General features: G+C 38.6%; 2 protein-coding genes across 7 annotated transcripts in view; both read left to right on the top strand.

Annotated features, from left to right (window-relative positions):
* The first annotated feature begins 827 nt into the window (after positions 1-827).
* Idh (isocitrate dehydrogenase [NADP] cytoplasmic) lies at positions 828-3,773 on the top strand. Its single transcript, XM_018448414.1, has 2 exons — positions 828-1,336; positions 2,051-3,773. Exons 1-2 carry the CDS (start codon positions 1,112-1,114, stop codon positions 3,260-3,262), a joined length of 1,437 nt encoding a protein of 478 aa, XP_018303916.1. The 5' UTR covers positions 828-1,111; the 3' UTR covers positions 3,263-3,773.
* A 6,391-nt stretch (positions 3,774-10,164) lies between these two features.
* The window catches only part of LOC108722905 (zinc finger protein 91), a 342,323-nt gene continuing 336,617 nt past the window's right edge, over positions 10,165-15,870 (top strand). For all 6 annotated transcript variants that reach the window (XR_001936620.1, XM_018448253.1, XM_018448252.1 and 3 more), the window contains exon 1: positions 10,165-10,653. The gene's annotated coding sequence lies outside the window, so the exon portion shown is untranslated. The remainder of the gene's footprint in view (positions 10,654-15,870) is intronic.

Here is a 15,870-nt window from a genome sequence, read left to right as displayed (position 1 = left end):
CCGCAGTCTTTTCCGCACCGTGTGATTTCACCCTAAAGCCCAAGACACAGTACGAGGGAATAGCGATAGAGATAGGAATAACATGATTTCAACCTATCAGAAATCGGATATATCGGAATACGCAGTTTCTGATAGGTTGAAATCGTGTTATTCCTATCGCTATCGCTATTCCGTCGCATTGTGTCTCGGGCTTAAGCCTCCAATAGCAGGTAGTATATCCACACAAACTTGCATAGCAGCATAAACGTATGCATAAAGAAAATTATTCAATCGCATTTCTCCTATAAAGACGCACGTAAATTGTGATTGGATAATTTTCTTTATGCATACGTTTATGCGGCTATGCAAGTTGTGTGGATATACCCTTATGAAACATCTGATAGTGAAATTTTTCCGATGAACTCGCGCAATATGGCGGCTCTTGCTAAAAATATTAAACGCGCCGTGACTTCGAAAGAAAATACAATCCATGTGTTTACGTTGTCCTTTATTTTCATTTACAGCCAATTGTAGCAACAGTGCTCGAAATATCTCGAAACAACTGGAAACAGCGCTGGTGGGATGCGACTCCAAATCTCGGTGAAATCCAGTCGTAAGATCTCAAGGTTGAGAGAATCTCGATAGATGCTGATAGATACGCAAAACCGCAAAACTACAAGTACTACGTCACATCAATGCATCTCGCACGCGTCCTCTATAAAAATACGAATTCATACGATAACGAGCAACGCAATAAAAAGCATATGCCTCTCCCCTACGCCGATCAGTTACGTCAGTTACATCGCATTCGTTCTCGACATAAGAAAGGAAGAGAAAGAGAAAGATAAAGAGATGCGTTAAATTTCATTCGAGAATTTCTGGAATCTGGGGTACTCGTATAAGAACATGACTTCGCGTGATAACGGTTCTTATCATTGCAGTGATATCAGATCAATCTTAGGCTAAACGTTCTACGTCGCGTTAACAATTGATTTAAAAAAATAAAAGAGTCAAGTGCGTCGTGAAGTAGGGAAAAAAGAAAAAAAGGTAGAGAAACAATAAGAGGAGAAGGGAATATTAAAAAGTACAAGTATATAGGTGGAGAGGTGGGTGACACGCGTCATTTACTGCCATGCTTGCGCCCCACCGTGTCCTCCAACCGTACGCGCATTTTATAAGGACTGTACGCTCATTACAGTCCGCCACTTACTACGGTGTCTCGTCGTCGTCATCGTTCCCGCTCGCTGTGCGGGAATCCAATTGTCACCGTCGCCACCTGCTGCAACATCCGTCGTCGACGGAACAACTCGTGAAGAGCGTTTTCGGCGCCTCATTCGCGACAATGGCAAAAATAAAGGTAAATGTGAATCAACTGTCTGCTCCAAAATGACACTGTCTCATCGGGACGGTAACGTTTTCCTTAGAACGGAAATGCGAAAAGTGAAAATTTTTATAATGTGTTGACATACATAATAATTTTCACTTTTTTCCGGTCTAGAGGAGTTACGTAATTGATATCCTGGGGCGAGGTTCAAAAAGTGGGAGGAGGGATTTAAAACCGGTATGATAACCTTGATTTCCATTGCTTCAAAGAAAGGGGCGTGTGAAAGTGGACTTTACACCGATCGTCTGACTTTTTACTTTATTAATTTGGAATACATCTTCATTAGTGCTAATCTTGAATATATGAATATTATCTAATAATTAAAAATATGGGAATACTGTATCTAAAAATAAATATTAAAATACTGAGTCCGACATAGATTGTAGTATTTTAAAAAGACATTTTTAATTAATATTAATTTACAAAGTGAAACTTATGTATGAAAAAAGATTTGTCTAGAAAAAAATTCCATCAAATATCTTGCCGTAAAAGGCAACAAAATAATCGATGCTCTAAAACTCTAAATTATTCCTTATTGTAATGGCTTTTTGAATTTATTTAATTGAACAACAGTTTGATAAGAAAAACAAAAGATATTTATAAACATTGTATAGATTTTTTAATAAAATAAATATTCTTGTTTTTTTTTTATTTTAAGTAATCTTGGAAATATTTTGCAACCTTTAGGCAGGTCCAGTCGTCGACATTCTTGGCGATGAAATGACACGTATCATATGGGATTCGATTAAGGAGAAACTCATTTTACCCTACTTAGACATCGAATTACATACATACGATTTGGGCATTGAGAATCGTGATGCTACAGATGACAAGGTCACAGTAGAATGCGCTGAAGCAATAAAACGTTACAATGTCGGTATCAAGTGCGCCACCATCACGCCCGATGAAAAACGTGTAGAGGAATTCAAGCTGAAACAGATGTGGAAAAGTCCGAACGGCACTATCAGGAACATCCTGGGCGGCACGGTATTCCGCGAGGCGATCATCTGCAAGAACATACCGCGTTTGGTGGTCTGCTGGAAGGAGCCAATCATTATTGGCAGACACGCACATGCTGATCAGTACAAAGCCACGGATTTCGTGGTACCGGGTCCGGGTAAACTAGAAATTACCTGGACTGGCAATTCCGGCGAGAAGATCCAGCACACCGTCCACGATTTTCAAGGTCCTGGTATCGCTCAGGCTCAATATAATACTGATGAAAGCATTCGCGCTTTTGCTCACAGCTCATTCCAATACGCGCTATCGCGCAACTATCCACTGTATCTGTCCACGAAGAACACGATTCTCAAGAAGTATGATGGTCGCTTCAAGGATATATTCCAGGAGATCTATGATAAGGAATACAAAGAGCAGTTTGAGGCGAAGAAGATATGGTACGAACACCGACTGATCGATGATATGGTGGCCTACGCCATGAAATCCGATGGTGGTTTTGTATGGTCGTGTAAGAACTATGACGGTGATGTACAGTCGGATTCGGTGGCACAGGGTTATGGTTCCTTGGGCATGATGACGTCAGTCCTCATTTGTCCGGATGGTCGCACAATTGAAGCCGAAGCCGCCCACGGCACCGTCACTCGTCACTACCGTCAGCACCAGCAGGGCAAGGAGACGTCCACCAATCCGATCGCCTCTATTTTTGCGTGGACTCGCGGCCTATTACATCGCGCTAAACTTGATGACAATCCACGTTTGCGACACTTTGCCGAAACGCTAGAGAAGGTTTGCGTCGACACCATCGAATCTGGTTACTTCACCAAGGACCTCGCTATATGCATCAAGGGTATGAGCAACGTCACCAGGGCCGATTACCTAGAAACATTCGAATTTATGAACAAGCTCGCTGATAATTTGAAGAAACAACTCGACGCATGACTCGTTGGTGACAAGGAATGTACCCTGCGAGCGAAGTATTAAGTCATTACATTGTAATGAAAGGAAAAAAATGTTTACGTGGTTACGGGAAAAAAATTAGATTTCAATGAGCATATATTATATACATAATTACATGTATGTAAAATTGTCGCTACAGTTACGTCGAATCCTCTTCTGTTTCACGCCACATCGTACGATATTACGTTTGATTTATCTTCGAGGCATTAATCAGACTGTTCGCTCTATAAAACGTTATAAACTGGTTGCCTCATATTTTTCTTGATGGCTATGTAATAGGCAAGATAATGTTGATATTGACTAATGATTAGATCAATCATTCAAAACAAAATAATCGATGCTCTAAAAAATTCTAAATTATTCTTTATTATAATGCTTTTTATATTTACTTAATTGAGCAACAGTTTGATCAGAAAAACAAAAGATATTTATGAACAACATTGTATAGATTTTTTAATAAATTTTTTAACCATACAAATTAACATTAAGTTACATAAGCTAACATTAAGATACCTTGCGAATCATTTTGCATTAACGTGATTCCCTCGACGAAATTAAATCCTTGGAAAATTAAAAAGTACAAACTTTTAGCGTGGAAACTTCTCTTTTTAAATCGTTACACATTTTCTTAACATTGCGCGATCCAATCACATTTCCAAGATACATCGTACATATAGGTATTGTATCCGGTATCAATAATGTAGTATCAGCAAACAGTTACGTTAGAATTTAAAAAAAATTGCAACGCATGATCTATCGCGTGGCAAATAACAACTAGTCAGTAAAGTTTGCTATCAGTTATCAACTATCGTGATTACTTAATTTCGTCTGAGTGGCATGAACAAATGTTATGCTAACATTAAGATAGGAATTTTCATTTTGCTGTAACCCAAGCAAAAACGATGGAAAACATAATTATCTCCGACGTTAAATAATTTACGAAGACATATACGTCTACTTATATAGTCTTAACGTTATCAGCAAGATGTGTGGGAAAGAAACGATAACGAGACCAACCTTATGCAAACCAATATACCGATTTACTCAAATTGTCAAAATAAAAGATCCTTGAACGAACATTGATTAAAAACGACTCCGACCAAACTCCAACTTGTTAAAAGATACTGTATCATTTCCTTAACATGAACGTCGGTTAAGTTAATCGGAGTTTGGTCGAGATTGTCCTAAAGTTTTTAATAATTATAATAAATAAGAAAAATGATTGAAGTGGAAATTTCTATTTTTTTTTAGAGTAAAAATTGCACAAAGATCGTAATTATCATGTATTCGTATTTTTTAATTTCTATATCTTTTATAGATGAATTATAATCTACTTCTCATTGATTTTATATTACTTATATTTTATTCTAGTAGGAATAAACTTCCTATCCTTTAAAGAGCGGATATAAATATTCCGAATTTTTCTATTTCTATCTGCAAAGGTCAAATCAGCTAAATATGTGAAGATATAGAAAACAAATGAATATTTCTCAATGGTGATTTCTTATTTTTCATGGTATTCCATCAATATAAATAACTCTACAAGATCTCTAAAGGTCTCATCATTGATTATAGCTTATAATGACTCATGGAAAATTCGTCAACCTCTCGAAACTTTCGATAAATTCTTCATTATGTGAAAATACAAATTCCTATCTTATATAATAATCGCAAGTCACGATTTAAGCCTGTGTCACATTACGCATTAGAGATCGTGGATTGAGCATTGAAGATTAATTCAATCAATCAGAACGAAACGGATTAAAATTAAAATTATCTGATTGATCGAATTCTAATCTCTAATTCGCAATCCTTAATCTCTAATGCGGGATCTACAATAGAAGTAATGGTCGTAGGTCTTAAGTCATAGAAAATTGATCAATCATAGTTGATTATTCTTCTCATATTCGACTGTGATTGGTCAATTTTCTACGACTTAAAACCCTACGACTGCTACGACTTCTATTGTAGACCCCACATAATGCATAGGACGGAATCCATAGGCCGGTCTAAAGCGGGGAGCACAGACTCTTGCATAACGCATAACACATAAGGCATAAAAAATTCATCCGATCAAAGTTCTTTATTTCATGGAAAGGAAGGAAACTTTGATTAGTTTATTTTCTTATGCATAACGCATAGTGCATAAGGGAATCAACTAATCAGAATCTTTCCTTTCCTTCCATTCCATGGAAAAGAAGAATTTCGATTGGTCGATTCCCTTATGCACTATGCATTATGCGTTATGCAAGAGTCTGTGCTGCGGCCATCATGGCCATTCTACAATAAGCCATTAGTCATAAATCAGAAGTTAGAAGCTGGAAATCGACGACTGTGATTGGTCAATTTCCAGCTTTTAACTTCTGATTTATGATTAATGGCTTATTGTAGAATGCGTGTCATTCTTAATCTCAAGCAATGTCTTAAGATGCTAATACGGCTCTCTGATTGGTTCATGCACTAGCTTAATGCTCGTATTCATAGTCAGACCTTGTACTTAAGGCTTCCTTAAATTTATCTTTAGATGCTTAGTAGCCAATAAAATCATTCGTAGAGCATCTGAAGATAAATTTAAGGAAGCCTTAAATATAAGGCCCGACTATGAATACGGGTCTAAGACTATCTCGAATCTTGAGCAACGTTTATGGATTCCGTCCATAGTAATATCTAATATGATACGGGCTTTATAGAAGCGTCTTATGCCCGTATTCATAGTTTGACCTTGTACTTGAGGCTTCCTTAAATTTATCTTTAGATACTCAGTAGCCAATGAAATAATTCGTAGAGTAGCTGAAGATCAATTTAAGGAAGCCTTAAATATAAGGCCCGACTATGAATACGGACATTAATTATTTGGTGCTCACAATGCTCGCAAGCTTTTGTTCTTGTTTAACATTTGATAAACAACAAAAATGAAATGATTCCATGAACGTTGCAAGTGTCGAGTAGAATGCATCCAATGTCCAATATGTTGTGTCATACCGCATCAACAGTTAATAATAGATATCATTAGATGATAGTGAATTTAAAGCGAATTAGTTAAACGTGCGTTGATATTATCAACGAATCACTTTATCAACATTGTGATGCGTTTCGCTTTTATCCATCGAGTTTATCGCCATGTGAAACTCGTGACAAGATTTCTCCTATTTAGAAGAAAGATTACGCGGAAATATACATATATAGCAAATAATACAGATGAATAAAATAGAATGGAATTTGATTCAAGATTTTTACAAAATATTAATCATCAGCCGTTTGTTACTTTCGATTTCCGTCATTGACAAAACTGTCTTTGCCATGCGCTTTACGCATCGAACTATTACGTAATTTGCCCAAATTTACCTCTGCGATCGAATCTCTTCGATCGCATAAAGGCAAGACAAATATTTATTCTATTATAGATTGAATCTGTTCGAATTAACGACCCGTCAATGTTGGTCTTATTGTGTATTCAGCTCTCGGGACTAAACATTCGTGCATTAACCCGATCACCTTCGAATCATTGACTCCCAGTGAGTAGGAGTTAATGCTGACAGTTTGGCTGCGTTCCGTTTCTCGCATGATGCGCATAATGCATTATTTATCCTTGTTTAACATTCGGTGAATAACAAGGATAAAAGATGCATCATGCGCTTGATGCATGAACGGAACGCAGCCCTAGTCAGCAAATTCAAACAGAATGTTGTAATATCAACTACGTCCGCATTAAGCTCATATCATGTTCAACATATAGCCTGCTGAATAGAGCAAGAGATGTTATTTTATAACTATTTCAATGAAATACGGCATCTCTAAATTTTTAGTAATATCACCATATTCTATTGCTGAATTTTTTTCTGTAATCGACGCGCAGAATATATGTCATCGTATTCTATTCTTCTAGGAAACTACAATGGAAACAAGCTGAATTTATCCTGTAATCAGCAGAATGTCATCATACTTTATTCTCTCAGGAAACTGCAATGGAAACAAGCTGACGTTATTAATTCTCATTAGCATGTTTCCTGTCAGCTTAATTATTTCAGATTCTGTTATGCGTATATATTGGCTTTCATTGATTATAACAGATTCGATAAATTTCGAAAAATTTATTTTCAAATATTTAGTATATCTGGAGAAATATATGTAAACGTTACTAAAGTTAAATGTTGAATATATATTGTAAATATTTATCATGTCAACGATCAAACGATTAATTAACAAATGTCCTGCATTCTTCAGTCATCAGACTCATCTCAAGCAAAACAACAAGTCACGATAACGTCAAAATGACATTAAAATGAATCGGAAATGATTGAAAAATGACTTTTATCATTGACTTTGATCATTTTGACATCGTTTTGATATTATAATGACTCGTGGTTCTGGGATGTGACAGTAAAATTTATCCAGGGTTGGCCTGATCGAACTCTGATAAAAGTCCTTTTCGCTTTTCTTCATCACTGCATATTATAGTATACATTCTTTCCAGCGTGTTCTTCTCAATGGCGTCGGAACACGTGCACGCGCGCCTCTCTCAGCAGGTAAGAGGCACGCGTTTGCGTAACGCCCTATTGCACACACTCACACATCAAACGTTGTTATCGCGACCGTTGCGCGATCCGCGCTCCGAAAGGTCGTCTCTTCCGACACAACGTTCGTCCGGTGATGTCACGTGCGATACGCTCGCGTAAATCATGATATCGAAAAGAGGAAAAAGATGCACATTTTGGAATGGGAACTCTCGTAATTTACGTAACCTTTGAAGCGCAGATAAATATCCCTCCCCCCCTCCTCTTCTGTAGAGGGTAAGAATACTCCAGCGTGCTCTTCTGCTCGTGTCATATTTCACACGTTTCAAAACTTTAATTGTATATAAATTATTTCACGCTTTATTAAATAATGTCAACATATGTGTTTTGCATTTTGTCCTTATCAAGAGATAAAAAAAAATCACATTAAATAAATCACTCATATTATATATGAAACATTCGAAATGAATTTTAATTAGAATTTCCATTGGATTATTAAATAATATTCCAATGGAAATAATTCCAATTGAATAATAATTAGAAATAATAATAATATAACAATAATAAATATTATTATTATTTCTATTGTAATTTCTGAAATGTAGAAAATAATTGAACAATTCCAATTGGTATTTATTCCGAATAATTCCATAATACGTACCTAAGTTTCCGGAAAGGAAATAGAAGGAATGCGTACCATTTGTGTATGGGTAGAATGTAGGTGTGTATGTGATCAGCTGTCACATCCCCAATTCCTATTGCGGCCTCTGAAGGAGGCCTCGCGTAGGACGTTAGTAGGTATTGAAAACACAATAGTAAATGAGCAAAAACTACCGTCCGCATTTCCGTCGACAGAAAGCATCGACCGGACGCCTGGGACACCCTGTATACGTGAGCGCGCTTCGCTCCGCCCCGGAGGAAACGATATATCGGCGAGGCACATGGTCAGCATGTCGATATATTCTGCGACTCCGAGGATTTGCTCTCGGCTGCCGAGATCTGCAGACCGAGAACCGCCGAGACGAACCGACGTGGTTCCATCAGGACCGGAAAGTAGGCGACCCTGAGAGGCAGCGGCGAGGGAGACGTTCCCGTCCGAGTGCAGCGAGTTCGCGAGGAAGGAAGAGACAATTAGCGATAATAATAGCAAACGATAAGAGACGTGACTAAGTAGGAATGATAGATTCTAAGGTGTTACCGCTGCGAGACGGAAGAGAGGATTCTCGGGATGAAAATACGATGTACGACAAAGACGTCTCCGCGACGAGAATAGAAAGGATTAAAATGGATCGTTCTGAGAAATAAACGAGGAGTAGTAGGACATGAATTATTCGAAATGGATTCTATCGGAAGTATTTATAATTGTTTCTAGGTTTCTATTATGTTTTTTTAGGAAAAACTGAATAATTCCATAATCCACACATGCTCAGAGGATCAATCATGTAATTTTTCCCTTAACGCGAAAATGTGAAAAGTAAAAATTTTTATGTATGTATAATATATAAACACACAATATATAAAAATTTTATATTCATGTTTCCACCCTACTAGAGAAAAGATGGATACCCCTAGGACTCGATACTTTCAACGTACGTACTTTTCTTGAACGGTTGATCCATTATAGGATCTTTCTGTTGTACTCTGTGTAATTAAACATCGAATATCCTGAATGACGAGAGTATAGTTTCTCCCTGGGGCACTGCCCAGAACCGCGGGACTTCCGGTGAATCGATTAAGGCTGCTTTGCTTTTAACTTAAGAGACACAGACAACACGAGTGTCGTTCTATCTTATTTGTTAGTCATTGAATGTCAACGACGTTTGTATTGATCATGATTGTGATCGGGCTACTTTTCGCAATTTGCTTATTCAATAAAAAAAACAATTGGGCAACGGTAGCCTAATTTATAATTGGGCGCTATTTTTCATTGCAAATTTACTTCTTGAGTAATCCAAATTACGAAGAATAGTCCAATCTGACAAACCCTGGTATCTTTTAAAAGGAAAATAGCCTGAAGCTGATATTTCATTTGTGCGTTTTTATCGTACGACAAATTTTTCAAGCCTGTTGATTGGCTATAGAGATCCGAGGTCCTGCACACATTTGTCGTATGGCGAAAACGCACAAATGAAATGGCACCCTGAAACGAAACGCCGGGAAGAAGGGACCATCGAGAAGAATGACGCGCTTCTTCCGGCGTCGGGACGGAATCGGAATTGCACAGAATTGCAGAGGGCGCCCGGGCTGCGCCACTTTGCCATCGCCATCACCGTCGCCAGCTCTGCTGATCGGCCGACCACAAGGGCGCGGCGAAGGTGGGGGAGGGAAGGGGCTGCGCCTGTTCGCCTTCTCGTAGTCTTTCTACGATCCGCCATCCGCTCCGACGGCCAGTGCTGACTCCGGTGACGAAAGAGCGATATTCGTGATCGAAGCCAGCAAACCGGAGAGAACGGAAAAGAGCTCGGCAAGAATTAAAACAAGTTGGAGCGGAGTGAGGGAGAGGAAAGAGAGATAGAGAGGGATAGAGATAGTTGAAAGGTGGGGAAAAAGGAAACTAAGAAAGAGAGCGGCTACCGACGTCGCGACGACGATTTTTTTCGTATCGCCGTCGATACTTTTGAGGCAGAATCGATGCGACCATCGGACTAACTGATGAATGGACGAACGAATTATGGTTTGGACGATTAGTGGATCTTCGAGGAAGTTTTTTTGATTGGCTGCTCGATTACTCGACCATCTGCACCATCGCTGATGACGCGACGCTAATTAACGTCGTTGTCGATAAAGTGGTCGCGTGTACAATAATATCGAGACCCACTACGAGAGACTTTATACCGCCTCGGAGCAGGTGGCACGAAGGTTTGTTTCCAATTAATCATCTCAGGACGGTATTTTACGCGCTATTAATATACCCGCGAACTGTCTTCCGTAGAATATCGGAAATAAATACACTTGAGAGTAAAAAAGATGCGGAAAATCTCGGCAAGGATCTTCGACTCCGAGGAATCTTGGCCTCTCAATATGGCCGCCTCCGATTGATTCCTTCGTTTTTGTTTCTTTTCTCTTGAGCTTTGTTTCGATTGTCTGGAAAAGAAAGGTAAAGAATGGTAGATTCGTGGGACGAAGGTGATCGATGGTGAAATCATCAGCCGTGCGAATTGATCGTGCCAATCGCTGATGATTCCTCCGAGTCGATCGTGCACTTTTGCACGCGCGCGCGCGCATCTGTCGGAGTCGGTTAAAGCCTGTTCTACAACAGGGTCGTAAGTCGCAAGCCGTAAGAAACTGGCCAGTCATCAAATCACAGTTGAGTATAAAAAAAATAATCGATACTATGGTTAATTTCTTACGACTTACGGCTTGTAATCTTATTGTAAAACAGACTTAATGGCAGAAAACAAGACAAGCCATATAAATGTAAGATTAATTTTAATCTTGGTTTAACTTTACTATCTATTTTTTTCTAATTTCTAGAAATAGAAAAAGATAAATAATAAGTTAAACCGAGATTGAAGTTAATCTTACATTTGTGGAACCGGGCCGTACGTGTTTAATACTCGTTTCTACCAATGTAATTTAATTTTAATCTCGGTTCAATTAACTCCTTATCTTTTTCTTTATCTTAATTTTAAAAATTAAAAAAAGATGAAAAGTGAATTTAGCCGAAGTTAAAGTTAATATTTGATAGAAACGAGCATTCGATTGTTTTATGTTTATTTCAATGTAGATCGATTAGCTTTATCTCATTTCTTTCTTATCCTTTCTTATTCTAAGGGCTATTTTCACCAAGCTGATTAAGCTTAATCAATGATTAAACTGTCAACCGCAATTGGTCAATTCTACAAAACAGCAAACGCGATTGGTCAGTCAACGGCTGATTAAGTTAACTGGCGTTGCTAAAACTGACCCTAGGAATTAGAAAAAGATAAAAAGTAAATTAAACCGAGATTAAAGTTAATCTACATTGATAGAAATGGACATTAAGCCCAGTTTTACCAATATAAGATTATAAAAACTTATATTTTATTCTTATTTTCTAATTCTTAAAACTAGAAAAAGATAAAAAGTAAATTATACCAAGATTAAAGTTAAAATATGTATTAATAGAAATAGGCATTATTTTAATAATTTGAAAAAGATAAACAGTGATAATTAGAGACACTTGGAAAACATTTGAATAACTGCTATGGTAGTCATTGACCGATGCTATTGAAATTTTCTAAAACATTTATAAGAATAAATGCTATCTAATATAAAATCTGAAGTAGCATAAATAAGTAGATAATCATGCAAAGCAGAAAGTGAGCTTCAACAGTATTGTATTATTATATGTTAATATTTTATTGTTACATGTTTATATAATACTTTATCACATTATATATGCTAAATATGTAAATGAAAATTCTATTATAGTATATATGCATGTGGCAAAAATTGACTAGAGATTATACTAATTTCCACACTGACTTTCAAATGATTATGTGAACTCTGTAACACTATACTTTCCTGGAGGTTGCTATCCTTTTGAAATTCGATATTTTTAGACTTGCACATTTAAACTTAAAGATGTCAAAAACCTCCTATAAAAACCGATAATTTTCACGATAATCAGATTATTTTTTTTGAAATTTAAATTTTAGAATTCTGAAATCAGAATCAAATTCAGTAATCCCGAAAATCTTTAGAAAGCTACAAGATCTTCCTGAGAAAAAAAACTGTTAACTAAATTGTTTAATTAAATTTAGTCAAATAAACAATTTTTTTTCTCAGTGCGTAAGTTAAAATTATAACTTTGTTAGAAAGCTCCTGTCCTCGAAGGAGGAGTTAAGAAGCTTTTCGGGTGTCCATTATTATCATTTCAATTCACTCAAACGCTGGATCGCGGATAAAGGCGTTTCCTCCAACTATACGACTGTATACGACTAGAATATCGCGGGCCAGAGTTGGCCGGCAGCGCCGGGGTTAATCATGGCGCCGCGCTGATACCGTTCCCCGCGGCCGTGGGAGCCACTTGACTAAACTCGATCTACGCGTGATCGCATAAGCTAATAGTGATTCGGTCTTCCCGACCGATTGTCGCGATACATCGTCGGTCTTGGCCATCGTCGACTCGACTCCAACCGTACCGCCTGCGCTTTTCCGCGACTCCCCCTTCTTCCCCGCAGACGCTCTGCGGTGCACTTCCTTTTAAGCGCCGACGGAGCGGTGGGAAGTCTTAAAAAGAACGTCTGCAGGCTCGCGCGAGACACGTCGATCGAGTCGATCGGGACACGGCCATCGAACGCCGATCGTCGCTATTGGAAATGCGGCCATATTTACGTTGACTTCCGTGCGGCGACATTTGGAGCGGAAGAGGACCCGAACGAGACGCCGTATCGACGTTAGGTCTGCGCGGTTGGTTCTCCCTCCCTCTCTTTTCCCTCTTTGTTCTTGCACCTTCCTAGAACGCAGGAAGGTACAAGAACAAAGAAAAAGAAATCAATCGTGTAACTTTTTTCCTAATGCGGAAACGTGAAAATTTTTATGTTTATGTACTCGTATGTATACCCAGATAATATTTCCTACAGCATAAAGTTGCACAAAAGTTGCAGCAACACTGCTGCAATATTGCATGTTGCAGCAATATTGCAGAGATTTTGCAGTGATATTGCTGCAAATTCTGTGCTGTATGGATTATGTTGCATAAGATATTTAAAAGACGTCTTTAGATATCTTATGCAACATAAAATGTTATCTGGGTAGGTCCATTTTTTATTCCTGCACTAGAACTCTTTTTCTCGCTTTCATCAAGTATCAACGGCTGCGTTCAATACGATTGGTTCTTGCTTTTGATTCCTTATGGATCCAAATGTATGAACCAATCATATTGAAGAATTTGACAACCGTTGCAGAGCTGCGTTCTCTACTAAACGCAGCCAAATATGTACCTATCTCACTTTAAGTTCCAAAAGTGTATATACCTGTTCACCTATAGAAAACAGGATATCGGTCATGAAACTTATTTTCTAGGGCGGAAATGTGAAAAGTGAAAGCTGTTGTATGTGTATAATGTGTGTATATTTACACATATATACGTACATAAAAATTTTCACTTTTTATCATATTTCCGCGTCAGAGAAAAAGTTACACGATTGACCCTCTATGGAGTTGGCCGACTTTGGATTCTTTGGAACTGCGTTTTCTCGCGATCTCACGACGCAATCTGAAAAATCGTAGAAATCACGCTCAGCAGGAGGGATGTAGATTGTGGCATAGGGAAAAGACGGGGAAAAGAATAATCCTGTAAACGCATAATATTATTTAATATTTTAAGCATATTCTTAGAATATTAAATTTACATTTAATATTTTAAGAATATGCTTAAAATATTAAATGTACATTTAATATTTTAAGAATATGCTTAAAATATTAAATAATATTATGCGTTTATAAGGAAAAAGTCGCGTTACCGACGCGATATCAACGTACACCCAAGGACTTCGATTCTTTCCCTCGGAAATTTTCACAAACTGAGAAGTGACCTGTTTTTTACATTAATGCTCATAGTAATTTAGTTGTAAGTGAACGTAAGGTTTAGGTCCAGTTCCACAACTCACGGTTAACTTAACTCTTAACCGAGGTTCAACTTATTTATTGTCTCTTTCCAATTCTAGAATCAGAAAGAGATGAGAAACAAGTTGAACCTCGATTAAGAATTAACCGTGAGTTATGGAACTGGGCCTAAACCTTATGCTCGTTTCTACCAATTGTAGATTAACTTTACTCTCGGTTTAACTTACTCTTCATCTTTTTCTAGTTCCAAGGATTAGAAAAAGAAGAAGAGTAAATTAAACCGAGATTAAAGTTAATCCACATTGGTAGAAACAAGCCTTAGGCTCAGTTCCACAACTCACAGTTAACTCTTAACCGAGGTTCAACTTATTCATTGTCTTTTTCTAATTCTAGAATTAGAAAGAAATGAGAAACAAATTGAACCTCGGTTAAGAATTAACTGTGAGTTGTGGAACTGGGCCTTAGTCGTGTCGTTAATTGCGTACGGATGACAGACTATGAGCACTGTAAAAAAAGTGGTCACTCCTCAGTTTGTAAAAATTTCCGAGGGAAAGAATCGAAGTTCTTGGGTGTACACCGCGCGTGATTTCGCGACGTGAATTTCACGTGGCTCCGATACTTTCGCGATGGCCGCGCGCGACCTGCCCCTGCATTCCGTAATTCGTTATGCAATCGTTATGTGCTCATAACGACAGTTGCGCAGATATTTTACATAGTAGAAAAGCTGCGCAACTGTCGTGACTGTTATGAACACATAACGAATTATAGAATACAAGGGCTGGCGACGATTCGGGCGACGCGTCCTCCTCGTCTCGCGGAGTATTAACGATCGCAATACGCTCCTGCTTTGCAGGCGCGTTTGTCCGATAGATCCAACCTCGCGACGTCGCGATTAGAGTGGTGGCGGCAAAGGAGGTGGTTAGAGAAGGAGGAGGAGCAGGAGGAGGGAAAAAAAAGAGGAGAGATCGAACGCGAGAGGAAACGTCGTGGCCTCCGAGGATTACTTTATCACGCGGAATTATTTTCTCGCCGGATTTTTCAAAATTTTACGATCAAACGGGAAAAAGGAAAAAGAAAATATGGCGGACAAGTACCACTACCACCACCACCACCATCGTCACCGCTGCTGCTGCTTTTGCTGCCGCGTGTCTGCGTCGCTTCCATTGTGAGAAAAAACGGACGTAGACACGCAGTGGCATGCACGTTTATACGTCCGGTTGATATTTCCGTAACGTGAACCGGAATTTATTCGAGCCACGTGCTCACGACGGCTGAAGAGGATGACGACGTCGACGACGGCAAATAAAAGTTGAATTGTTACGGCTCAATAACAATACGACGGAAAGTACAGTCGGCGCGCCACTGGCTGAGCGCGATATCGCGCCGATAAAGGTTTTTAATCGCTCTTGACTCGCAAGAGTCGAGAGCGGTCGGACGGGAACGTTCGAGGCGTTCGCAACGAAAAGCGTCGTCGCCCCCGTCGTGCCGTGCGACGCGTGAATTGGCGTGAATGCGCCTGCTGCG

Source organism: Mycetomoellerius zeteki, unplaced genomic scaffold, assembly GCF_001594055.1.
Source record: "Mycetomoellerius zeteki isolate Tzet28-1 unplaced genomic scaffold, Tzet1.0 scaffold221, whole genome shotgun sequence".
NCBI lineage: Eukaryota > Metazoa > Arthropoda > Insecta > Hymenoptera > Formicidae > Mycetomoellerius > Mycetomoellerius zeteki.
This window is presented reverse-complemented; position numbering and strand designations above follow the sequence as displayed.

Coding starts and splice junctions, on each gene's coding strand:
- Idh (XM_018448414.1), top strand. CDS start 1,112: ATGCTTGCGCCCCACCGTGTCCTCCAACCGTACGCGCATTTTATAAGG. Junction 1,337..2,050: donor CGACAATGGCAAAAATAAAG/GTAAATGTGAAT, acceptor TGCAACCTTTAG/GCAGGTCCAGTCGTCGACAT.